The following is a 24,544-nucleotide window of genomic DNA, read 5'->3' as shown; positions in this document are numbered from 1 at the left end:
TCCAAGGTGCCAGTCACCTTTTGGGGCACGTCAGCCCATCCCTGGGTACCAACCACCTCCATTCCATGGTGCCAGTCACCTTTTTGGGGCACATCAGCCCATCCCTGGGTACCAATCTCCTCCATTCCACGGTGCCAGCCACCTTTTTGGGATATCAGCCCATCCCTGGGTACCAATCACCTCCATTCCACAGTGCCAGTCACCTTTTTGGGGCACATCAGCCCATCCCTGGGTACCAATCACCTCCACTCCATGGTGCCAGCCACCTTTTGGGACAAATCCCATCCCTGGGTACCAACCACTGCCATCCCCGAGAACAAGTCACCTCTTTTTCCAGGTGTCACCTCATCCCTGTCTTCCAATCCCTCCCTTCCTGCTACTAGCCTCTGACCTCTGAATAACAGCCAACCATCCCTGGGACCTCCAGGTGCTGGGGAAGCCACTGCCATGGGAACAGGAGGACCTGTGGCACAGAAGAGGGGCCGTGCCCGAGCCTGCTCGACGCCGCAGGGAATCACATCCGGGGCTGCATTCCCTCCCTGCCCAGCCTCTCCCTGCTCTCCCACGGGTAAGGAAAGTCCGAGCTGCCCTCCAAAGAGTAACTTCTTGAGAGGAAATAAGAGCATAAATCAGCAGCTCTGATTCAGCCCTGCTTCAGTTACTAATAATATTCCCATGTTTATTCGCAGGCCCGGGGCTGGAGATGTTTGCTTTTCCCTCCGCCGTGGTTTTTCCCAGGCTCCCAGCTCACAGAGGAGCATTGATTTGGTCAGGGATGCTCCCATGGAGAAACCCGGCAGCACCACCCCCTCTGGGATGAGGAGGAGGAGGAGGAGGAGGAGGAGGAGGAGGAGGAGGAGCAGGGCAGCTTCAGCCCCAGTGCCCGGGAATTCAGCTGTTTTCCCTTCTTGGACTTCTCGGCTGCGGTGATTCATCCCGGGAGGACACGGCCTGGCTGCAATTCTGCTTTTCAAGTGTGAGGAGAAAAAAAAAAAAAAAAAAAAAAAAGGGAATAAAAAATAAAGGAGTTGGGGCAATTTTTCCAAGGCAGGGTGGAAGGATGCTGGGCATCCCTGTGCTGTCCAGGGGAGCAGCAGCGCCGGGAGCGGTGCCAGTGGGATGGGGAACGCGGAGCTGTAGGAGACTCATCTCCCAAAGCAACAAAAATTCCTCCTCTAAATGCACAGTGAGGCTTTTCCTGTGGGATTTTCACCAGAAATCGGGGCTTCCACCAATGACACTGGGGTGAGGGGCTCTCCCCTCTGCCAAAATTCAAAGCTCAGGATTGTGCTGGTGCATCTCCTTCATCCTCCCTGCGCTGCTGGCAGCATCCCATGGATCCCCCCTCTCCATGCCCCCCTTCCCACCCGACTGGAGATGCTCACCCCAGTTTCACCCTCCCCAGCTACCATCCATCCCCTGGCACGTTTGCAGAGCCCTTACAAAACCAGTGGTCCGGGGCAGAGCTGGGGGCTTGTGGCCCCCCGTTTGCTGCCAGCCTTTGCCGAGGCCTGGAGCAACTTTCACCAAATATGGAAGGTTTTTTTTGCCTCCGGTTTTCGGCACGCAGGCCACGGCCCAAGAGCGCAGCTTTCCAGATGCTGAGGTCAGCCCAGCTCTTCTTCCCTCCCCCTGCTCCTTCCCTGCTGCCTCCCAGTGGGCTTGGCCCTGCACCCACCAGGACAGGAGTAATTCCACCCCCTCAACTCACTGGAATCCCTGGATCCCCCACCAGCATCCTCTGCTGCTGGCACAAGCCTGACCCCGCACCCCACACCACCCCAAATGCAATGGTTATGAGGATTTTGGGGGACAAGGAAGCCAGGGAGAGGGGTACCCGATGCTGGCGCTCCCTGCCATCACTGCTGGATGCCAGGCTGGCACAGGTGGGTGGGAGGTGCCCTGGCTGGTGGAATGGGGCCAGAAGTCTTGGGACAGCCAGGAGGGAGCCAGCCTGGCATGCAGGGAGTGATGGGCACAGGAGGTGTTCGGTACCCAGGAGCTGATGGGGATCCAGGTCTCCACGTGGAGCCAGAATTCCAAGCACACCCGAAGCCAAGAGGTATCCAGGAGTCAAAGATGATGGATGCTCAGGAGCTGATGGCTGCTCAGGAGTTACCCTGGAGTCCATGGGCACCCAGAAGCCAACGGGGACTCCCTGGGTACCCAGGAGCCAATGGATGCCCAGGATCCCAAAGAGACTCTGGGCACCCATGGATCCACAAGCACGAAGGAGCTGAAGGACACCCAGGAGCCAACAGACACTCACAGGCTTACGGGCATCCAGAGGCCATGGGCACCCAGGAACTGATGGATGGCCAGCATCCAACAGGTACCCAGCAATCCACGGACACCCAGAAGCCACTGGGCACCCAGAGGGGATGGGGATGCAGGAGCTGATGGATTCCTAGGATCCAACAGGTGTCAGGAGTCCATGGACACTCTCAAGTCCAGAAGTAATCACAGGCCCCCATAAGCTGATGGCCCCTCAGGTGCCAACCAGTACCAGGAGTCCATGGGCACCCAGAAATGTCATCCAGCTGCTGACAGATAGCCAGGAGCTGACAGATGGATTCTTAGGATCAGGCAAGTGCTAGAAATCCGTGGGCACCCACAAATCCACAAGCACCCAGGAGCTGATGGACACCCAGGAGCTGATGGAGGAGGTAGGAGAGCTGAACACCCCATTCCATGCCCCTGCCAGGATTTCTCCTGTCCCTCCTGCCTGGATCCCTCCTGGAAGCAGCTGAGGTACACAACCACCAGCCTTCACCCAGCTGTGCCCCACAGACTCCGTGGGTCCCCTCACCCTGCTGCAAGCAGGACAGCAGGGAGCTGGGGATGGGAACCACAGACCTCGCCAGGAACGCCCACAGCCCACGTCACTATCACAGCCAAGGCGAGAGGTGACAGCTTCCCTGCCCTGTCACTGTCACAGCACACCCTGGGGTGGGGGGGGAAGGGGAAGCAGGGGGGGTTCAGCATCCACTGACCTGCGCCAGGTTTGGACGATCGAGGGACGAGTTCCCTCTCCGCTCACCGAGGCTCTGAGCCATCTACATCCCATCTCACCGGGGTTTTGGGCAACCCAAAAAAAACCAAAAAGGACCAAACCCGATCCCCTACCGCTAGCGACGGTGTTTCTGCCGAGGGGTCAGGATGAAACTCTCCCAAAAAAAAAAAAAGAGCAAGAAGAGGGATGCCAAATCAGGGCAGGCCGACGAGTCTGCTGCTACTCCAGCTAAAAAAAGCAGGAAACCATATCCCAGGCTCGGAGATGCCAATCTTCCCATGCAAACAACTCCCTTTTTGTTTTTTTTGGAGAGTATCGGAGGGCTCGGGAACAGGCAGTCACAAATAGCAGCTCCACGGCACCACCAAGGAAACCTTCTCCAGCCCCGGGGACCCTGCAGGGATGCTGGTGACCCCACAGCAGGATGGTGGCTTCTCCAGGGGGCACCTGGTGGTGGCTGTCCCCTCATTGGGATGGTGACACCTCCAGAGGAAACCTGGTGGTGGGTACTACCACGGGTGTCCTCTTTCCCAGCACATCCCAGCAGGGATGTCCTGGTGGGGTTCACAGGTGTCCTGGATGTCACTGGTGGGGTGGAAGGTGGTGGTGGCCATCTCCTTGATCCCAAAAGGAGACATGCCTGGGGTTTCTAGGATGACGCAGGACAAGGGGGTCACGCAAGCCCAACGCCTGCTCCCTCCAATCCTTCCACCGCTGGGATTAAAGGGATTCTACTCAAAATACCCTGCACAAGGTACAGGGGAGCACCAGGCCTGGGGACAGCCCCCAGCTGCACCCAGGAATGGCAGTCATGAGGGCAGGAACTGGACAGACTGGGATCAGCCTCCTGTTCCCCGGAAGCTGAGTGGCTCCAAAGGGAATTTGCACAAAGAGTGAGTTACTGGAATACTTTTACCCAGATGCTGATTTTCGTTCTCCTTCCCATTGGCCGGGCCGCAGTTCCCAAAGAACCAAAAGCAAACACACTATTTTTAGAGAAGAGTTCATTTACTGGAGCCATTCCCTTTGAAATTCCTCACTCATCCTCTCCATGGAAACCAAGGGAGTCCAGAGAAACAGCCCCACCGGGACCAACCATCAGAGCTTTAAAAAGAGACACATTGAGGGAGAGGGGGTGGAAGTGGCTGATTTTTCTTCACTGGACACATCCTGGCCTGGAAGCACCACGGTGGAAATGGCAAGGCTTTTGTTTTGGTGGGCTCTGTCTGTGCAAGCCAGGCTAGATGCCTTCAGGAGGGGACATCCTGGAAGATGGACCATGTTCTCTTGGAAAATCACGCCTGGATGGCGTGTGGGGACTGTTGTCCTGGATAGGTGGTGGGAATGGGTGGAGAGGGATGGTTGGATGGGAGCATGGACATGGATGGAGGTTGATGGAGATGGGAGGAGATGGATGAAGATGGGTGGATGGATGGATGATGGATGGATGGATGATGGATGGATGGATGGATGGATGATGGATGATGGATGATGGATGGATGGATGATGGATGATGGATGGATGGATGGATGGATGGATGGATGGATGATGGATGGATGATGGATGATGGATGGATGGATGGAAGGATGGATGGATGGATGGATGGATGGATGATGGATGGATGGATGGATGGATGGATAGATGGATGGATGATGGATGGATGGATGGATGGATGGATGGATGGATGATGGATGGATGGATGGATGGATGGATGATGGATGGATGATGGATGGATGATGGATGGATGATGGATGATGGATGGATGATGGATGGATGGATGATGGATGGATGATGGATGGATGATGGATGGATGATGGATGGATGGATGGATGGATGGATGATGGATGGAGGGATGATGGATGGATGGATGGATGGATGATGGATGATGGACGATGGATGGATGGATGGATGGATGGATGGATGGATGGATGGATGGATGGAAGGATGGGAGTCTCCTTCCCTGTTTTCTAGGGCACGCCCTGAGAGAAGAGGAAACTGTACTGGCCAAAGCCCAGTGCTGCCTTGCTGCCCCTTCCCTTCATGTGAGGGCACCTCCTTCTCCATCCTGGATTTAGGAGAAGCTCCTGCTGCAGCTCTGAAGCTGTGGGAAGCCCCATGGGACCTGCTGTGACCTGGTGAGGGAGAGCTCAGCAAGGGGAGACCTCAGCTCATCACCTCGCTGGACACTCCCATCACACAGGGATCAATTTCCAGGGGAAACCTCCCTCTTCAGAAATGCCCCTGGGAAAGGCTCTAAATCAGAGAATGAGAGAATCACAGAATGGTTTGGACCAGATGGCACTCTAAGTTCATCTTGTTCCTACCCCCTACCATGGGCAGGGACACGTCCCACTAGAACAGGCTGCTCTAAGGCCCATCCAGTCTGGCCTTGAACATTTCCAAAGATCCCACAACCCTTGCAATGATGGATTAAGGCTGCAGGAACAAGCCCTGGGAAGCTCTGAGCTTCCATCCCAGCTGGGTTTGGCAGGAGGTTACCTGAAGGTTACATCACAAGGGAGGCCGACCTGCTGCTTCCCTGGCAGGAGCAGATGGAAGAAGAAGGCCACCTCCTCCCAGAAGCTTTGGAGGCATGTGATTTTCCATGGAAAAGCCCAGGCATCTGTGCACAGATGCAGGCAGGGTGCAGGCAGGCTGCCCAGTGCATCTCTGAGAATATATCCCTGCACCAGGGCCCTCTCCATACCCCCACGTGTGTATCCCTGCACCAGGGACCTCTTCCCTTAATCATATGAATTATTTAGAAGTGCCACTAGGTGCACAGCCTCGTCTTGGGGACCTGCCAATGTCCCCAAGGCAGCACCAGCCAAAGCTCCAGGAGGTTCCTCATTAACCCATTTTAATTATAGTGCTCGAAGATTCTGTAGCACTTTGCAGCCCCTGATCGGAGAAGACAAAAAAACAGACCTAAACTGGTCCATCAGGCAAAAAAATGCTGCCAAATTCCCCCCAAACTCCCTTTGTGAGTGTCCCATACATACCTACATGCATCCCTGTAGCAGGCCCTCTCCATCCCCCCCTGTATGTGTATCCCTGCACGCCAGGACTCCCTGTGCAGGGATGCACATCCACACAAATCCCAGGGATTTCCCTGCATGCACAAGCTCCAGAACCAGCCTCTCCCTGTGTACCCCAGCCCCAGGGAGCTCCTGGTGCCTCCCAGCTGCAGGACTGTGGGTCTCTCTGCAGGCTGGAAGCCCAGCTCCTGCCGAGCCCATTCCAGCCTCCCACCCTCGCTGCAGTCCCTGGATCCTGCCAAGAGCCTGACCTTTGGATCAGGCAGCCACGGGCCAAGGCCAGCCCCCAGGACCAGCTCAGCCCAGGGCTAACCCTGTCGCTCCAAGGCTGGATCCTGCCCCACCAGCACAGGCCTCAAAGGATGCACATCCCACGTGGATCATCCCCCCACCCCGGTGGAGCTCGCTGCCTAATTAATTAGAGGCTTTTAATTAAAGCTGGGGGGGACAAGGGACAAAGCAGCCCTGTTCAAAGCGCTGGCGCTGAGGAAGGGAAGGGGCAGAAATGGGCAGAGTTAAGGGGATTTTTGGCACCAGGGAAAGGAAGAGACAAAAATGGGCAGAGATAAGGGGATTTTGGGCACTGGGGAAGAGTAAAAATTGGGCTGAGTTTAGGGGACTTTGTCACCAGGGGAAAAAAAAAAGCGGTAAAAACGGGCAGAGTTAAGTGAATTTTGGCACCGGGGAAGGAAAGAGGTAAAAAATGGGCAAAGATAAGGGATTTTGGCACGGGGGAAGGAAAGAATAAGAAATGGGCAAAGATAAGGGATTTTGGCAGTGTGGAAAGAAAGAGACAAAAATGGGCTGAGTTAAGGGGATTTGGGCTGGGTCACCCCCCTGGACACGTTGCCTGGCCCCGTGCCACTGATCCCAGGGTGGATCCATGCCACTGACAGGCACCATCACCTGATCCCAGCCAGCTTCTCCCCGCTCCATCCCACATCCCACCTCTCCGAAGGGCTGCCTGCGTGCCTCAGTTTCCCCCCACTCCAGCATTTCGCTGAGCACGGCAGATCCAGGGACGCAAAACCCGGGCAAACCATTGGAGCAGGGAGAGGAAAGCCAAGATCTGCCCATTCCCACCTCTACCCTGCAGCTGCTTTGATTAGAGATTTCCAGTTACACCAAAAAACGAGACAACACCCAGCCACAGCCCCAAAGCTGGGGATTTACAGAAATGGAACGGAGGGAAACTAAGCCCAGAGATGACAAACTTCAGGCCAGCGCACGGACCCGACCTCTGAGCTGTCCCCACAGCGAGGAGGAGCTTCTGGAGGATCGGGGATGAGCTGGGAGGGAGGATGCTGGGGAGGAAAGGGGGTGGTTGACGCAAGCTTCCCTGGGAACGTGACCCCGCCGTTCCCCTCCGGGATCCCCCTCCATCCCTGATGGCTTTTCCGGGGTGCGGCCGCCCCGCTTGGGGAGCCGCAGGTGGGGAAGGCAGCGGCCGGGGCGCCGGGGGCCGCGTTCCCACGGCTGCCGTGCTCCCCAGAGGTGCTATATTTAAATCAATACTTTCCTGTTTAATCCGAGTGCTGCTAAGTCAACAAACACAGCAAGACAGCGAGCGTACCTAATTTTCCATCCCCAGACGGATTCGGCCACGCGGGGAAGGAAGATCCAAGGGGTTGCCAGTCTGGCAGCAAAATGGGCCCCAAATCCACCCCAAAAGTGTCCTAAATGCATCCTGGCTTGCTGCTAGGCTATGTGGGGCTGCACATGGGTGCGCGCACATGTGCTGTTCTGTGCTGCCCATTCCAGCAGCTTTTGGGGTGCTGGAAGCAGGGAAAAGTCTTTATCTTGAGTTTTGGGGTTTTTTTCTCCCGTAGGATCTGCCAGAGTGGGATGTGCTGCTAACGACCCCCGAGGAATTAAAAGCCCACCATCAGGCACAGGGTGAAGGAGCTCTTCTGCACCCAGGGTGAACTGGATGGCTCCAGCCCCATGGAGAATTGCTGGAAAGCACCCAGGACAAACAGTGCTGCCCCCGAGGGAGAATGCCACGTTAACCTCTCTGGGCGGGATGTGCCAGATGCACCTCTGCCAAAGCCATCACCAAACCACGGGAGCTGGGAAAATATCCTGGGGGAATGATGCTGCAGGGATACTCCACCCCAAGGGAATATCTTGAGGGTGAAAGATTTTGGGAGAGAATATTTTAAGGGAGCATCACCCCAGAGGTGCCAGACCCCATTATGAATCCCTTCCCAGTACAGTCTGCTGGAGATGGACACCATCTCAGCATCACCACCATGATAAGATTTGGATGCTCCCATCCCACAGAATTCCCAAGTGGAGGTGGCCATTTCCCCATACAGACTCACAGCCTTGCAACGCTGGCCCTTTCCATTGAGTTGGGGAGGGGAAAAAAAAAATAAATCTAAAAGTAAAAAATAAAGCTGATTTCTTCTCTGCTGGTCAGGGAGCACATAAATCCCTGTTCCCAGCCAGCCATCCCAGTGCCAAGTTATATCCGGTCCTCGGTGCTCTCACGTAGAATTAAAGCAACTCCCTTGCAGGTCCCCCTTGGCCCCCCCCCCCCCCCCCGGCAAAGCTGATGCCATCTGAAATAAAACATCCCAGATCTAATAAATCAAAAGGAGAAATAAAAATCCTGGTTTCAGTTAGGATATGTCTGGAGCACAGAGAAATCCCAAGGCAGGAGAGAGATTTGAAGATACAGCTGCGGTGTTGCCCTTAAAAGGGAAAATTCGCACCCCGAGGACGGAGGGTTCAGGCAAGGTAAGGAGCAGCATCCTCAGGGTCTGCTTCCACAGGGTGGCCCATCCACCTGAGGACATGCTAGGGCTCCCAGCTGGTAAAAATCCACCCAAAATCATCCCAAAGTTGGGATCAGAGCAGGGCTGGGGGTGTATCGGAGTGTGGGGTCAGCAGAGCATCCCTGATATTGGCCCAGGACACCACAGGGACCTGCCTGAGTAAGAAATATCTCTCTATAAATTATTAAGACAAACCATATATTATATAAACTAAACATATGAATTATTTAGAAGTGCCACTAGGTGCACAGCCTCGCCTTGGGGACCTGCCAGTGTCCCCACGGCGGCACCAGCCAAAGCTCCAGGAGGTTCCTCATTAACCCATTTTAATTATGGTGCTCGATGGTTTCATAGCACTTTGCAGCCCATGATCGGAGAAGACAAAAATCTAAACCTAAACTGGTCCATCAGGCAAAAAATGCTGCCAAATTCCCCCCAAATTCACCCAAAACATCCTCAAGGGTGTTTCATACAGTGGCCAAGAGTGGCCATCCTGTTCTCAGCCACCAACGGTTGTTGTCTGGCACTGGGGACAACAACAGGAGAAGGAGCTGGATGGGGAGCAGAAATCCCTGGAGAATATTTTGAGTGGAATGTTGCTGCAGGGGTGACAGATTCCAAGATAATAACGTGGGGGAATGACGCTGTGGGGATGCCAGACCCCAGGAGACCCTCCTGGGGACGACGATGCTGCAGGGCTGCTGGATCCCAGAGAATATCCTGTGAGGAGGATGCCAGATCCCAAGAGAATACCCTGGGAGGAAGCTGCTGGGGGATTTTGGGAGGATCCAAAGAAAAGCAGCCTCTCTCCACGTGGCTCTGCCCTGGCCAGCAAGGGTTACACGGCCGGGCTCAGCCCCGGGGACTTCACGCTTGGCTGCCAGCGGCCGCTGGAAGGGAATGGTCCAGCCCATCCTCTTAAATCGGTTTGGAGCAGGGTAGAGAGGCCCTGCCAGCATCATTCCTGCGAGCTCTCAGCAGATCCCCCACGGGAACGGGTATTTCTGGGCTTCTCCCAGAGCTATTAAAAGCCCCGTGGGTGCTGGCGCTGCTGTGCCGCAGCAGGAGGTGATGCTTCCAAGCCCTTCCCGGCACAAACACCCGGAGAGCGATGGGAACCCAAGTCCGTGTTCAAACAACAGCCAAGGGGCCAGCGATGCCAAAAACCCATCCCAGGAAAGATCCCAAAGCACGCAGCTGCGCTTCAGGGTGAGCAGAGCACCTTCACATCCCCCAGACTGCACCAATTCTTCCCCAGAGAGGATCAAACTTTCACCTGTCAATCAAATATTCAGTGCACGCACAAAAATATTTCCCCCACTTTTCCCCACGCACCAGCATGGCAATGCTCATGATCCCAAGTAGAGGGATGGTGTTTTTTCGGAGGGGAAAATGCAGTTTTGCTCAATAAGGGGTGTAACATGAGGATTCCCAAGCAGGAGGATCGTTTCCCAGCCTTCCCAGCCAAGAAAAAGGCAATTTTTGGTTCAGCATCTCAGGGACGGTCAATTTATCAGTACCTTACGTAGCATCACTGAGAGATGTTATATATAAACATAATACATTTCTAAAAGCCTCTCCCACCAAAACTTGGTGCTATCTAACCTGCTTTTTCCCATCCAAAACTGCTTTTTCCCATCCAAAAATCACCTTTTTATCAGGGAGGTTGCCCCAACAAACAAGAGCTCATCCCCTGGGGACCACCGGAAAGGGCCTGGCCATCCAGCAGTGCCTCTGCAGATGGGAGTTTGTCCACCACAAGGGACACATGACAGACCCCCAAGGCCACCAGTGCTTTGGATGGGTGGTGCACCCCATGAAACAAAGGTGCTTTTAGGATGGATGGGCACTTACCACCTGTGGCTTGGTCCTGGGGCCGTGTTCGTCGGGCAGCCGCGAGCACCGGGGCAGCCGGGGCGGTGGGGCAGCGGGTGGCGAGCGGGGTCCATCCCCAGGACCGGGGGACGTGTCACCTGAGTTGAGGGCCAGCATGTACCGCTTGGTGACATCCTCCAGCGAAGGAGGCTGGAGGGTCGGCAAGGATTTTCCAGGTGAGCGGCCGGCAGCCGGCGCAGGGAGGTGGCCGTGGTGGCCGGAGGGGACGAGCGGCTCGGGGACGGTGATGGGGACGAAGGTGGCGGGCTCGCTGGTGTGACGGACGTGCTTGGTGGCCGGGCGGCTCTTGGCGAGGACGGCGGGCGCCGGGGGTGGCTGGTTCTCCTGGTGAGCCGCGCGGTTGGAGCGCTTCTTGGAGCTGCGGCGGGCGATGCGAGGTGACAGCACGTCGGCCAGCTTGGGGTCAAAGCCGTAGCCGCGGCCGGTGCCCGGTGCCGCGGGCTGTGCTGAGAGGATGGGCTCGCTGCTGGACGGGGGAATGCTGGGCTCCAGCTCGCTGATGGCCTCACCGGGACCCTCGAAGGCGCCGGGCGCCAGCTCGCCGCGGCGGCTGGGGTCGCTCAGCGACTTCTTCTTGATGGTCTTGCCGTTGGCCTTGTCGTCGCCCAGCTTGGCCATGGCGCCGGGCTGGCTGACGATGGTGCGGATGAGGCTGCTGTAGTCCCGGGGCCCATCGCTGCCCAGGGAAAGGTCGCTGCCCGCGCTGCCCGCGCTGCCCGCGATGGCGGCGGGCTGGGGGATGCCCGCCTTGGCGCTCAGCGAGCCCAGCAGGTTGCTGTCGACGGAGAAATTCTTCGCCTCCTCCGCCACCGAGCGCCTCCGGTGAGGCATGGGGTCGCTGAGGGAGCGGTAGGGCTCGGTGCCACCCTCGCTGCCGCCCTCCATCCCATTGGCGCCCGCTGATGGGAACTTACGTCGTCGCCGCAGGCTGCCGGGGGTGCTCGGCATCTCGGGTTTGCCAGCTGGAAGGTCTTCAACCGCCGCCGTCGGGCGAGCGGGCAGCGGCGTTTCCAAGTCACCGGCTGCCGGCCCGGCACTGGGCAGCATCCAGGCCTCCACAGCTTCGTGCAGGGCTTGGAAGGGCAGCCCCACAGGCTCCGGCTCCGTGACGATGCCCTCGTCCGTCACGCTCGACTCGTGACCCGACAGCTCCTCCACGGATTTACTGCGAGCGAGGTTCTCCTCCAGCTCCGCGTCCTTCAAACACCGCGTGCTCTCCACCTGTCCCCGAAGGGTCACATCTGTCGTCCCTGTCGTCGGTGCCACCACCTCAGCGCCCTCCACACCTCCGCTGTCCTTCTGCTCGGCGGCAAAGCCGTAGTCCTGCTGGGAACCCATCCTGCTGATCTTCTCAAACACCTGCCTCGCCTCCTGGATGTACTGGTCCTGGATGACCATGGGGAGAGGATCCTCATCCCCCTGCTGTGCCCCACCTGGAGCCACCCGGTCCTGGCCGTCCGTAGAGGCCAGAAGGAGCTCGGAGGAGCTCTGCTTCATGGTGCTCTGAAGGAAAAGCCGCCGCGTCCCGGATTTTTCGGAGCAGGTGAAGGACTTGGCGCGACGTAAAGTGGCCGTTAGGTCCTTGAGCGTTGGCCGCTCGCCCGGCGCCCAGCGGTTTTGGGGATGAGCGGCACCGCAGCCGCCTGGGGAGGGGCTGGCAACGCTGGAGCATCCGTCGGAGCCCACGTCGAGGCCGATCCTCACCCCTTTCTTCTTCACCTTCAGCTCTGAGAGGTCTGATTTGAGGAAGCTGAGCAGAGTCAGGGTCTCGGTGGCAATGTCGGGGTTGGACAAGGACTTGCGGTGCTTGGCCTGCTCCCCTTCCAGCCCTGGCTGGTGCAGTCTCTCGCTCCCATAGTCCGGTTTTGCCTTGGCCACGCTCTGGGGCAGCTTGGGGCGGACGCGGACCCCCGGCTGTCCCCACGCCAGGCCATCGCTGGCCCCGAAACTGGGCGATCGATAGATACCATAACCTGCCTGGAGAGTCCGTCCTTGGCTGGGCCAACAGACTCCAAACTGCTCCTCTTCCTTCAGCGTCTCCGTGCTGGAATAACGACTGCTGCTGCGTGACCCGCCGGGGCTGCCGAAGGGCAGGATGTTCACCTTGGAGACGCGGGCCACCACGGGCAGCGGGTGGCGGGGGACCACCCTAGCGCAGCCTTCGGCCTCGGCATCGCCATCCGCCGTGCCCTCCTTCTTCTTCTTCCGTGCGGCGCGGGGCCGGAGGGCAGCGCTCTGCCCTTCGCCTTCGCTGCCCGATGAGGCGCGGGGAGAACGGGCCGCCGCCGCTTCATCGTCCCCGTTGGAGCGGGGCGATGGGGAGGAGGAGGGTGGTTGCGGTCGAGTCGAGTTATGCCAGGAATGCGGGCCGGGCTCCGGCGGAGCTCCGCGGGGAGAGCGGAGCGCCGGGTGCGGGACGCGGCTGCGGGGCGGAGGCGGCGGGGGAGCTCCGCGGGCGCTCCCGCTCCCGCTCCCCGTCCCATTCCCGGTCGCCGCCGTCGGCTGCCGGCAGCTTTCCCCGAAGAGTTTCCGCATCGCCGGGACGCTGGGCCAGCGCGGCGGCTCCGCGTTCAACCCCGGGCCCGGCGGCGACGGCGGCGGCGGCGGGGGCGGCGGTGGAGCCGGGGACGGCGGCTGAGCCCCGGCATGAACCGGGCCCGTCGGCTCCGGCTCGGTGAAACGAAGCGAAAGCTGCCGTACCGACGGGGCCAGGCTGCCAAAAGCCCGGCCCGGTTGTTGCTCCGCGATCGGCGCTGAAACTTTCCTACCCGGGAAGAAGAAGGAGGAGGAGGAGGAGGAGGAGGAGGAGGAAGGCGGGGAGGAGGCGGGCAGGAGGCACCGAGCCGCCGCTACCCCCCGGCCGCTGCCCCCCTCCGCCATTGTCGGTGCCCCCCCGCCGCCGCCGCCGCCTCCGCCCGCCCCCCGGCCCCGCCGCCGCCGCGCCCCGGCCCCGGCCCCGCCGCAGGCACCGCCCGGCCCCGCTCCTCCTCCGGGCTGCCGGCGGGCTGCATCCCTCCCGCTTTGTTTTCTCTCTCTCTCTCTCTCTCCCCCCCCACCCCTTCTTTTTTTTTTTTTTTTTTTTTTTGGCTTTTCCTCCTCCCTCACCCCCTGCTTTTTTATTTGTTGCATTCAAATAAACTTTCCTCCCCGGAGGCGGGGTTTGCTCCCGCAGAGGGGGAGGGCTGAAGTTTTGCTCCCTTTTTAAAATTATTTATTTAATTTTTCTTTTTTCTTTTTTTTTCCTTTTTTTTTTTTTTTCCTTTGGAGGGGAGAGGGGAGGGGAGGAAGGCGGCTTTGCAGCTGCCCTCTTGCTCAAGCAGGAGCACTTCGCACCCCCTTGCATCTTTCACCCCCCTCCTGCATCCTTCGTTTCCCCCTGCATCCTTTCTTCCACACACCCCCCCTCCACCCCCAGCATCCTTCATCCCCCTTCCCTTTTATGAAGTGGCTTATGAGAAAGTGGGAGAGCAACTTTTTACATGGGCAGATAGTGATAGGATGAAGGGGGACAGCTTTAAACTAAAATAGGAGAGATTTAAGTGGCATATTGGGAAGAAATTCTTCTCTGTGAGGGTGGGCAGGCCCTGGCACAGGGTGCCCAGAGAAGCTGGGGCTGCCCCTGGATCACTGGAAGTGTCCAAGGTCAGGTTGGACGCTGGGGCTTGGAGCAACCTGGGCTGGTGGAAGGGCAGGGTGTTGAAATTAGGTGGTCTTCAAGATCCCTCCCAACTCAAACCACTCTGTGATTCCCTCCATCCCTTCCCAGCTTTTTAGGGGAAAACATGATAAATAACCAAAAAATGTGAGTGCCAGTGAATGACTCTTCCCGTTGCAGCAGATTCCTCCAGACCCTGCTCATCTCAGGGAGGAGAGAACACCTTGTTCTCAATTTGCAAAGCTCTGCAGGGAAGCACTGCCCCGTGAACAGACTTTCTCGTGGGTTTTCAGCATTGCTTGTCAGCGCTTGCTATTTGAAGCCTATAACCCTTTTTTCCCCCCAAGACAGCAGATTTATCGCTGGGGATGTGAAAAATGAAGGTGGCTGGGACGGCTGGTGGGTGAGCTGTGGCCTTGGAGACACGGATGGGGCTGCAAAGGTGTTCTGGCCATGTAGAAGATATTGCTGGCTCTGACCCCAAGGCACAAAAAAAAAAGGGAAAAAATAAAATCCAACACCTCCTGTAAATGCATTTTTCAGGACCTAAAAAGCGCCCACAGCGATGCCATGAGATGCTCCACCCCAGCAAGTCTTCCTTCCCTGGCTCTCCCTTCCCACCCTCCACCCTGCTTCCCTGCTTCCCCCAGGCCTGGGTGTCTCCTGGCTGCAAGGATGATGTCCCACGATGTCCCTCCCTGGTGGAATTTTGGGAAGAGCCATGTATTTCATCCCCACTCATTTCTGTAGGAGCCGTTCCTCAGCTGCTGGCTTTGAGCATCTGGCAAGCAAAGGAGATTTGTTGAAGCCCTCACCCCATTTCTAAGGCATCCCTTTATTCCCATCACTTCCAGGCCTGGTGGTGCCAAGGGACCTGCTGACAGGACTCCAAGGCAGGGCAGGACATGGTGAGATACAAAGAGAGCTCTGTGTGTCCCCTCCTCTTCAAAAACATTCCAAATGAGTGATTCCAGTATCAGGAACAACATCCTGAGGCTGTTGGATGTGACCACCTGAGCCCGTGCAGCCCTTGCAGCCACCACCAGACCTTTTGGAAGCTGATTAATTCCTCCCTCCACAACCTCAGAGCTTTATTGTGGTTCGATTTTTTCGGCCGCCTCCTCCCACGGGTCCTATCCAGGCGCTGGGCGCAGGGCTCCTCCCTCCCTCCCTGGAGCCAGGTGGACACCCACAGAGCAGCCGGATTTCTCCAAATCTAAATATTTTGCGCCCTCTCCTGGGTCCGGATGGCGTGGCCCGGCCCTCCCACTCCGTCACCTTCCTCCTGTCTGGGAAGAGATGGGAACATCGCGCTGGGGTTGTCCCTCCAGCCACCGCTCTCGCAGCCCCCCGGCATTTTGCCCTTCCATTGCAGGACCCCAAAGATGCATCAGAGGGGATTTTGGCGTGGATGAGCTCAGGGCAAGGGAGAGCACGGGGCTGCCTTTGCCTTGTCCATCACATTCTGTGCCCTGACCTAGAGTCACTGTCACTGCCAGGACAGGGAGGCAGCTCCTGCAAAACCCGGTGGTTTGAGCTAATGCTGCTGCAGGATCCCTCTCTGTCCCAGCCCAGCCGTGATGCTGAGATCTCTGAGCATCATCCAAGAGCCTGTGACCACTCTGGACACCCTCCCCATCCTCATGACGGCACGGAGACACACTGGGACTGCCAGCATGGATGGGTGGTGGCCAGGTACCTGAGGAGAACCTTTGTACCTGCAGGGAGCAAGTCAGGATGGAGCTGCACGCTTGGCCAGCTGCAGGGTGGAGGGGTGCTCAACCCCGGAGATTTGAAGCAGATTACTTAAATCCACTTAGGTGTGATTATTATAAGCAGACATGAGAAATGCAGTTATCCACATATATATTTATATATATGTACACTGTATAGATACATACACCGTGTTCAGGCAGAGAATTTCTGCACTGCAGAGCCTGGGCTGGGCCACAAACCTCCCTCTGCTCGGATATATTCTATGTCTGTACATACAGTGGGTGTATACACCCATCTGAGAGAGAGCAGGGAGTTAATTCTATACATCCTATATGTTAGAGAAGACTCGCAGAGCAATGAGTGGTGCATCCACCTCCCAAATCCCTCCTCGCTGGGAGGGGGCAGCATCCCAACAGAGGCTGGGGGCGCAAAGCTCAAGCCCCAACCCCGTGGAGAGGCCAGGGATGCATGGTGACATGGCCAGGGATGCATGGTGACGTGGCCAGGGATGCATGGTGACGTGGCCAGGGATGCATGGTGACGTGGCCAGGACACTGAGTAGCTCTCTGTGGAAAGCATCTTCCAACTGCGGGCGTTGTGTCCACGTGTGCTGGCTCCCATTGTGGTGGATCCTGGGTAGGAGGTGACAGCAGGGCACCACTGACACCAGCATGGGCCAGATTTGGGCTAAGCAGGGAGCTGGATTCAGGTGAAGGTCGCCAGGCAGGTGACAATGCTGCTGGCTTGTGCCTAACCCAGCCATGGTTGTGGCTTCAGTGGGAAATCCAGCACGGGTGTTCCAGTTGCCCTGATGTCCCCTTTCCTGGTTCCCAGTCCATCCAGGGGTGCTCCTCCACCATTTTGCAGCACCAGCAACACCAGTGAGCCTGTGTCTCTTGCTGGTGTGGCCTCATTCCAGGCACTGGGGGATAGGGATGTCCCAAAAAGGATGTTACACAAAAACCACCCGTGGCACTGATCTTGAGCTGGAGAAACACATGGCCCCATGGTATGGGCTGAACCAAACCCTCCCCAGCCTTCATGCTGTCCCCATAATGGAATTTTTAATTGAGTACAGGGACAAATCATCCCCCAGCAGCTCATCCTGAGCCAGGGACGTGTCCTCCATGGAGCTCCAACTTGTTCTCCACGGTCCCAGTGGATTTTTATTGCATCGGTGGCTTGACCACCAAGGTGCTGAGCTGCTCCAAGTGAGCAAGGGAGAGGACACCGGATCTGTGATGGGGTTAATACTGCACCACTGGATGGAGATGGATCACCATGGATCCATCGCCAGGCTGGAGATGGGCTGAAAGTGCTGAAAGCTTGGGAGATGCCATCCTCCTCTCCTCCAGCATGTCCCCAGTGAAGCCATCTCTGCTCCGTGGAGCTTAGAGCCGAAATTGCTCCGTGCCTCGGCGGCACCGAGGTGGCCCCGTCCTCGCCTAGGAGCCGTAGGTGACGCAGTGGTCGTGCCGCCACTTGGAGCTCACCTTGTCGAGGAGGTAGCGGGTGCTCTCGCGGAACTTGCGCTGGGTGAAGTAGAAGAGGATGGGGTCGAGGACGCTGTTCATGCTGGCGAAGGGCCGCGTGCACTTGTAGGCGATGGCGAAGGCCTGCAGGGCCGGGCAGGGCAGGACGGGCGAGGAGCGGACGATCAGGTAGATGGTCTTGGTCAGGTGGAAGGGGAAGAAGCTGATGGAGAAGACGATGACCACGATGATGACCATACGCACGGCTTTGTCCTTCCTCTTGTGCACGGCCAGGCCGATCAGCTCGTCCTTCTGGCACAGGATGCGGGCCATGCTGCAGTAGCAGGCCAGGATGGCCACGAAGGGCAGCAGGAAGCCGGTGAAGGTGAGGGTGATGCCGTAGGGGAAGTAGGCGGCGGAGCGGTCGGGCGTGCTCAGGTCGTAGCAGACGGTGCGGTTCCTCTGCGTGCCGGTGGAGGCGAAGACAAAGGTGGGCAGGCACTGGGCGATGACGATGAACCACACGGCCGCGCACACCAGCCACGTCAGCTTCTTGCCCTTCTTCTTGTGCCACGAGGCCAGCGGGTGGCAGATGCCCAGGTAGCGCTGGACGCTGATGCAGGTGAGGAAGAAGATGCTGCTGTGCAGGTTGGTGTAGAACTGGAAGCGCACGAATTTGCAGGTGAAGTCCCCGAAAGGCCAGTAGTCCTTCTGGGTGTAGTTGTAGATGAGGAGTGGCAGGGAGCAGACGTAGAGCAGGTCAGCCACGGCCAGGTTGAGCATGTAGATCATGGAGCGGCTCAGCGCCTTCCGCGCCAGCCAGATCTGCCCGATGACCACGGCGTTGAGGGGCAGCCCCACCACGAACACCACCGAGTACACCAGGGGCAGCAGGACCTGCTTGAACTCCTCGTGGTAGGTGCACGAGTTCCTCCCGGTGCTCGTGGCTGTCAGGTTGGCCATGGTGGTGTTCCCAGCCGTCAGTGTCCTCTCTGCCGGCGTGGCCCCTCTGCAGCACCTGTGAATGTCAGAGGGGACAGCTGGTGACTCGTCTGAGTGGTGTCACATACGCCCTTCACAGGATGAACCCAGACTGGTGATCTGCAGGTTGGGGCAACCCCCAGTGTGCACACAGGCTGGGGGATGGAGGGATGGAGAGCAGCCCTGAGGATGATTTGGTGGATGGGAAGCTGGACACGACCCAGCCGTGTGCAATCATGTGCAGCCCCCTGTGCCCTGGGCTGATCCCCCAGCCTGGGCAGAAGGGCAGGGGGGGTTCTGCCCCTGTGCCCAGCTGAGACCCCACCTGCAGAGCTGCCCTAGCCCTGGGGACACAGCAGCAGCACCTGGAGCTGCTGGAGAGAGCTGCTCCAAGAGATCCCCTCTGCTCTGGGAGAGCTGGGCTACCCAGAGAAGCTGTGGCATCCCTGCAAGCATCCAAGGCCAGGTTGGACAGGGTTTGGAGTACCCTGGGCTAGTGTGAGGTGTCTCTGCCCATGGCAAGGGGCTGGAACGAATCTTTAAGGTCACTTCCATCCCAGACCCTCCTGTGATTCCACGATTCTAAGCCACAATGATGGCTTTAGGGGTCTAACAAGAAGGTGAAGGCAGAGTGAGTGGGACAGCACAGGACAGCGTGGTGGCCACACTTGCCACCAGCCCAGCTCCACTTCCCAGGACACTTATCCCGCGCAGAAAGGTTTGCACAAGGCCGAGCCGCTGTCAGCCCCCTCCGGCAGAGGAAATTGCGGCAGGATGCTCCGGTAGCCGCCGGCACGGCTTCCTGCGCCTCTGCAGGGGGTGCCAAAGCCCTGCGGCCAGCCGGGCTCAGCCCGGGAGATGCCGCCCGCACGGAGCCCAGCGCGACCCTCGTGGGCACTTCCAACCCGTCATTAGCGCGGTGACATCGACCCCAGAGCTTTTCAGTTCAGTGGGCTCAGAGAGCCCACCCAGCCTCCTCCGGGCGGCTCTGAGCAGGGGAGGAGGAGATCTGCTTTCCTCAGAGGCAGATGTGGTGGCACAGCCGCAGGAGCCCCCCTGTCCCAGCCGTGTCGCCGGGCAGCATCTGTCGCCGCTCCGCCCGTGGGTGCCACCCGCGCCCGGAGGGGCGGCAGGTCCCGGAGAGCCGCTTCTCCTCCTTCCCCTCGCTCCCTGCCCTGCCCTGCCCCGGCTGCAGCCCTGGCCGGAGGCACAGTCCCCGCTTCCCCTGCTGCCCTGGGCACAAACCTGCCTGGAAGGGGGTGGCCAGTGGAAAGGGGAAACTGAGGCAGGGAGGAGGTGCCCAAGCTCCAGCCAGGAGCATGGGGCACAAGGCACCAGGGAGAGAGAGACAAATGAGTTCAGGGGCCGGCCCGTCAGCTTGTACCCCCATCATTTCAGGTGTCTGGGGATTCAGCAGCCCCCAGAGCACAGCCCAGCCATGGTGTCAGTGTTGGGGACACAATTTTGGGGCTTGTGAATCAGTCCCCCGGCTGCTGCACACACCTCCTATCCCCCTGCTACCCTGCCGAGTCCCCCTGCACCCCCATTCATCTCATCACACCCTAGAGGAGTCCCTCTGGCACCTCACTGAGCCCTCAGCAGCCCCCAGTGCCGCCCTAAACCCTGCTGAGCCCCCCTGCATCACACTGAGCACCCCAGTGTCACCCCAGTGTCACCCCAGTGTCACCCCAGCTCCAGCACTCACCTCTCCCACCTCCAAGCCAACAAATGCTCCAGGGCTGTGAACCTCCCTACCCCCTGGCTCCCCCCAAAGCTCCCCTGGCTCCCCCAAACCTCCCTCAGGACCCAAGGTCGGGGCAGCACCCACAGAGGAACCTCTGCCACCCCCCCCCCCCCCAGTGTCCCCACCAAGGACACTGGGGACAAGGTGGCTGGGAAGAGGGGTCCTGGGGGGCCTGGGAGTGCCTCTTACCTCTTGGGGTGCCCCGGGCTGCTGGGACCCACGGCTCTGCCGGCGCTTGGCACATCTGTGGGTGCCACGATCTGTGGGTGCTGTGCTCACCCCGTTGAGCAACACTTCCCTTTCCTCTCAGCAGCAGCAGCCCAGGGAAACGGGGAACAGAAACCCAGCTGGCAGGAATGGCTCTGCCGGGCACTGCAGGGCTGTGGCACGCCACAGATGCCACCAGGGCAGGGGACGCTCCTGCCTGCGGGTGCCAGGATGTGGCTGGCTCGTGTCATTATGGATTATTTGGTCTTTCCTGTAATTTTTTTTTTTTTTTTTAATTTTCCCCCTCGTTTTTTTTTTTTTTTGGCCGGTTTTCCTCATTTTTGAGTTTTTCCTCCATTTTTGCCTCGCTTCCCTCATATTTGGCTCCTTCTAAGTGTGGGCAGATGTTGGGGACAGGGCACTGTGGCACCAAGAGGAAGAAGATGTTCCAGCTGTCCAGATGCTGAAGTAAAACAAGGGAAACTGAGGCGCAGTCACTGAGTTTGAAGTGAACCAGTGTGGTCTACACCTCTTTTCAACATATTTTTCCCCCAAAACACCCCTTGGAGGCATTGGCAGGGCATTGCTGAGGGCCATGCCCAAGGCTACCTAGGTCTTCAGTTACCGAAAAAAAAAGGACGAGCAGCCAAAAAAAAAAAAAAAAGGGATTTCCCCCCCCCCAAAAAACAGCAAATGAGGAAAAAATCCTCTTTGTAAGAGGGAAACAGCACTGAACTCCCCTACTGCTGGGTTTGGGGGGGGGTGGGAAAGCTGCAGGAGGGGAGGAAAAATCTCTCCTGATACCAGGGAAAGGCCAGACACTGGAGAATCCCCATCCCAACTGCAGCTGCCCAGAACCCCCAGTCACATTCTGCCAGCGCCCACCGATTAATGAAACCAGTTAATGAAACCAATTAATGAAACCACAGTGAGACCCTCAGCCTCAACCAGTTTCTGTGCCCAGGGCATGTTCCCGCCTCATTGTCTGTCGGGGTGGATTGTCCCAAAAGTCCCTTTTCTCACCCCAAAACCCCATCATGGGAAGCCCTGCCTGCTCTGGGGGTGATGGGGCTGGCACCTGTGATGGGCACTGCCCTGCCACCAGTGATGGGCACTTGCTGAAATCCACGGGAAATGAGATTTTTCAGGGGAAAATAAAGGGTGCCTGTGGTGTTGGGAGGGGTCAGGATGGGGTCAGCCTCATCCCAGAGGTTTAAAGGTGCCTGCAGAAGAGGAACAAGGATCAGGAAAGAGAAGTGGGGCTGCTCTGTGGCCAGATGGAGAAGAGATTAAAAATAATCACCTGCAGCTGCACATGCCCCCTCCAACCTCTTTGCTTTCAAACCAAGCCCTTCTCCAGTGGAATTAGCTTTAATTAACACCCTCCTATTGATTTGGAGGGGGATTCTGCAAGCTGGATAGAGCGGGGAAAGCTTTTGGGTGTTGCTGCCCTGGAGTAGGATGTGGGGGAGGGCTTTGTCCCTTGGAAACCTTCCTCCGTGGTTTATCTTTCCCACTCTGGTCTTTGTGGCTGGCTGGCAGGGCTGGAAGTCTGGGCTGGGTGGAAGTGAAAGCTCCAGCTCAGCAAATTTCAAAGAGCACGGAAAGGGGGATGCTCCATCCTGCATGTCACTCGGGCCAAAGCCACCACATCCTTATCCCCAAACGTCTCCTGGCTGGTGCCCAAATATCCTCAGGTGCCCATCTGCCCAGTGGGGAGCCAGGCTTGGATGTTTTAGGGGAAATCTCCATTTAGCGAAGCCTGAGGGTGTAACAATGTGGAAAAATTGGGAGACCATTGGGAATTTTGGGGTACTCGACATGGATTGTCAGGAATGGGGCACAGGGTGGTGGATAGAGTGGATAGAGCCACTCTGTCCTTGGGTCAGCACCTTCTTCTTCCCACACTTTGGTGCCCCATCATAAATCAGCACCTCAGGGAGGCTCTGGGCAACCTGGGCAGCGATTCCCTGCTGGAAAGGGAATGATGGGGACAGGGAAGGTGCAATGAGCTTTCCCAGTCTCAGCTGGCCTATACCTCTATGCATGTAAATATAAATACAAACACAAATATAAATATCAACATATACCTCTATACATAAATGCACCTCTGCACATCTCTCTACATATATATCTCACTACATCCAACCATATCTATGGCTCTCCACACACACACACATTATATATTTATATTTATTATTTATAATTTATAGTTATAGTTATAGTTATATGTATATATATATGTATATGTATGTCTATTTCTATTTCTATTTCTATTTCTATTTCTATTTCTATTTCTATTTCTATTTATATTTATATTTATATTTATATTTATATTTATATTTATTTAGAACTAAAACTAGAACTAGAACTAGAACTAGAAATAGATACCTCTCCACTCACATATACAGACTATACACACACATACACAGAAACTTCTACACCCCTAAACGCAAATATATGTCCCTGAGCACATGGAGTCACACTCATGTTGATACATAACTCCACCCATATATACAGAAATACATTTATACACCTATACACACGTGTCTATGCAGATATGCTCATATATAGGAATATATCTATACCTCTAGATGTATACATGCATTAATACATATAAATATATATAAAAGGTAGAGGCCAGGCTACCGGCACCCTCAGCAGAGGTGCCAAGGAAAACCAGGTCCCTCGAGCAGATTTAAGCACGTTTATGTGCAATACAACCTCTGGCTGATCCCTATGGATGCCTGAGGGATGCAGGCACCCCAGACCATGGGAGCAGAGGGACAGGGGAGAATCCACACTGCGCCAGCCCTGCCAGGGGGATGGTGGTGGGATTTTGAGCCCTGCTCCATGGTAAGAGCTGCCAAACGTCCCCAGGGGCAAAGTCCGGCAGCTTCCATTCGGAGTGGCTCTGGGATCACTCCAAATCCCAGCCGAAGCACCAAGCACGGCTGTTCTCTGGATCCGACCTCATTCTCTCTGTTCTGCCTCATCCTGCCCAGTTCAATTCGATCTGTTTGGGTCCAGTCCTACCCAGTTTTCCCCCATCCTGCCCAGTTTGGTTTGATCCCGTTGGATCCCATCCTGACGGGTTCAGCCTTGCCCCCTCGGGTCTGACCCTGCCCGGCTCCCTCTGACCCACTCGGATCCCATCCTTTCCCGGTTCGGCTTGTCCCGTCCCCCCCTCCCCATTGGCGGCACTTACCGGCAGCGGGATGTGCCGGGAAAGAGCGGGTTCGCTCTCACCCTGTAAGGTCCCATCCTGCCTGGGTGGATCTGACCCTGCCGGGTCCCTTCCCACCCGGTCCGATCCAGTCCCATTTTACCCAGTTGGGTCTAATCCTGTTGGGTCCCATCCTGTCCGGTCCAGTCCCATCCCGTCCTTCCAGCCCGATCCTGCCCGCTTCACTCTGACACACTTGAATTCCATCCTTTCCCGGCTGGGCTTGTCCCGTACTCCCGGTACGCGGCACTTACCAGAGCGGGATGCGCCGGGAGGCAGCGGGTTCACCCTGACCCCTTAGGGCTCCATCCTGCCCTTTCCAGCCCCATCCCGCCCGCTCCTGCCCAGTTCACCAAGATCCCATCCCGCCTGGTTGGGTCTGACCCTTTAGGGTCCCAACCTGCCCGGTTCACTCCGAGCCTGCTGGGTGCCATCCCGGCCCGGTTCGGTTGATCCCGTTCCCACCGTTCGCGGCACTTACCGGCAGCGGGATGCGCCGGGAGCCCGCGGCGCGGAGCGCTCGGAGCCGCCGCGCCGCCGCCGCTCCGCCCCGGGGCCGCCCCTCTCCGCCCCGCTCCGGCTCCGGCTCCGGCACCTGCGGGAGGGCCCGGAGGGGGCTGGGGAGGGGTCACAGGTGGACAGGGGCGAGGCAGGGGGGAGAAACAGCTGGGCCAGCATGGGGGGGTCCCAGGCGAACATCTGGCTTAGGATGATGGGCGAGCATCTGTATCTGTAAAGCCGGTGTCGGGGGAATTCCACCGGCCCCAGAAGTGGGATTTACAGCCGGGGATGCCCACGCACTAGGGAGCAGCTGGA

At 57.6% G+C, this 24,544-nt stretch overlaps 2 protein-coding genes across 4 annotated transcripts in view; both read right to left on the bottom strand.

Moving 5' to 3' along the window:
• Positions 1-13,607, bottom strand: part of ARHGEF17 (Rho guanine nucleotide exchange factor 17) — a 31,282-nt gene extending 17,675 nt beyond the window's left edge. Inside the window, exon 1 of the mRNA XM_053971228.1 lies at positions 10,686-13,607. Coding sequence (XP_053827203.1) covers positions 10,686-13,607 — 2,922 coding nt within the window. The remainder of the gene's footprint in view (positions 1-10,685) is intronic.
• Positions 13,608-15,460: 1,853 nt separating this feature from the next.
• Positions 15,461-20,979, bottom strand: P2RY6 (pyrimidinergic receptor P2Y6). 3 transcript variants are annotated; one of them, XR_008435989.1, is made up of 2 exons: positions 16,284-18,856; positions 15,461-15,671 (listed from the first exon to the last, which is right to left on the bottom strand). XR_008435989.1 is itself a non-coding variant. In XM_053971910.1 (2 exons), exon 2 carries the CDS (start codon positions 18,531-18,533, stop codon positions 17,544-17,546), a length of 990 nt encoding a protein of 329 aa, XP_053827885.1. In that variant the 5' UTR covers positions 18,534-18,588; positions 20,485-20,979; the 3' UTR covers positions 16,240-17,543. The 3 variants fall into 3 exon arrangements, 1 of the variants encoding a protein (XP_053827885.1); XR_008435990.1 differs by having other exon boundaries at positions 15,461-15,667; XM_053971910.1 differs by lacking the exon at positions 15,461-15,671 and adding an exon at positions 20,485-20,979 and having other exon boundaries at positions 16,240-18,588.
• Positions 20,980-24,544: the final 3,565 nt, after the last annotated feature.

The sequence above is a fragment of the Vidua macroura genome, chromosome 2 (genome assembly GCF_024509145.1).
Source record: "Vidua macroura isolate BioBank_ID:100142 chromosome 2, ASM2450914v1, whole genome shotgun sequence".
Lineage (NCBI taxonomy): Eukaryota > Metazoa > Chordata > Aves > Passeriformes > Viduidae > Vidua > Vidua macroura.
The sequence above is the reverse complement of the archived record's forward strand: the minus strand, read 5'-3'. Positions and strand labels throughout refer to the sequence as shown.

Coding starts and splice junctions, on each gene's coding strand:
- P2RY6 (XM_053971910.1), bottom strand. CDS start 18,533: ATGGCCAACCTGACAGCCACGAGCACCGGGAGGAACTCGTGCACCTAC.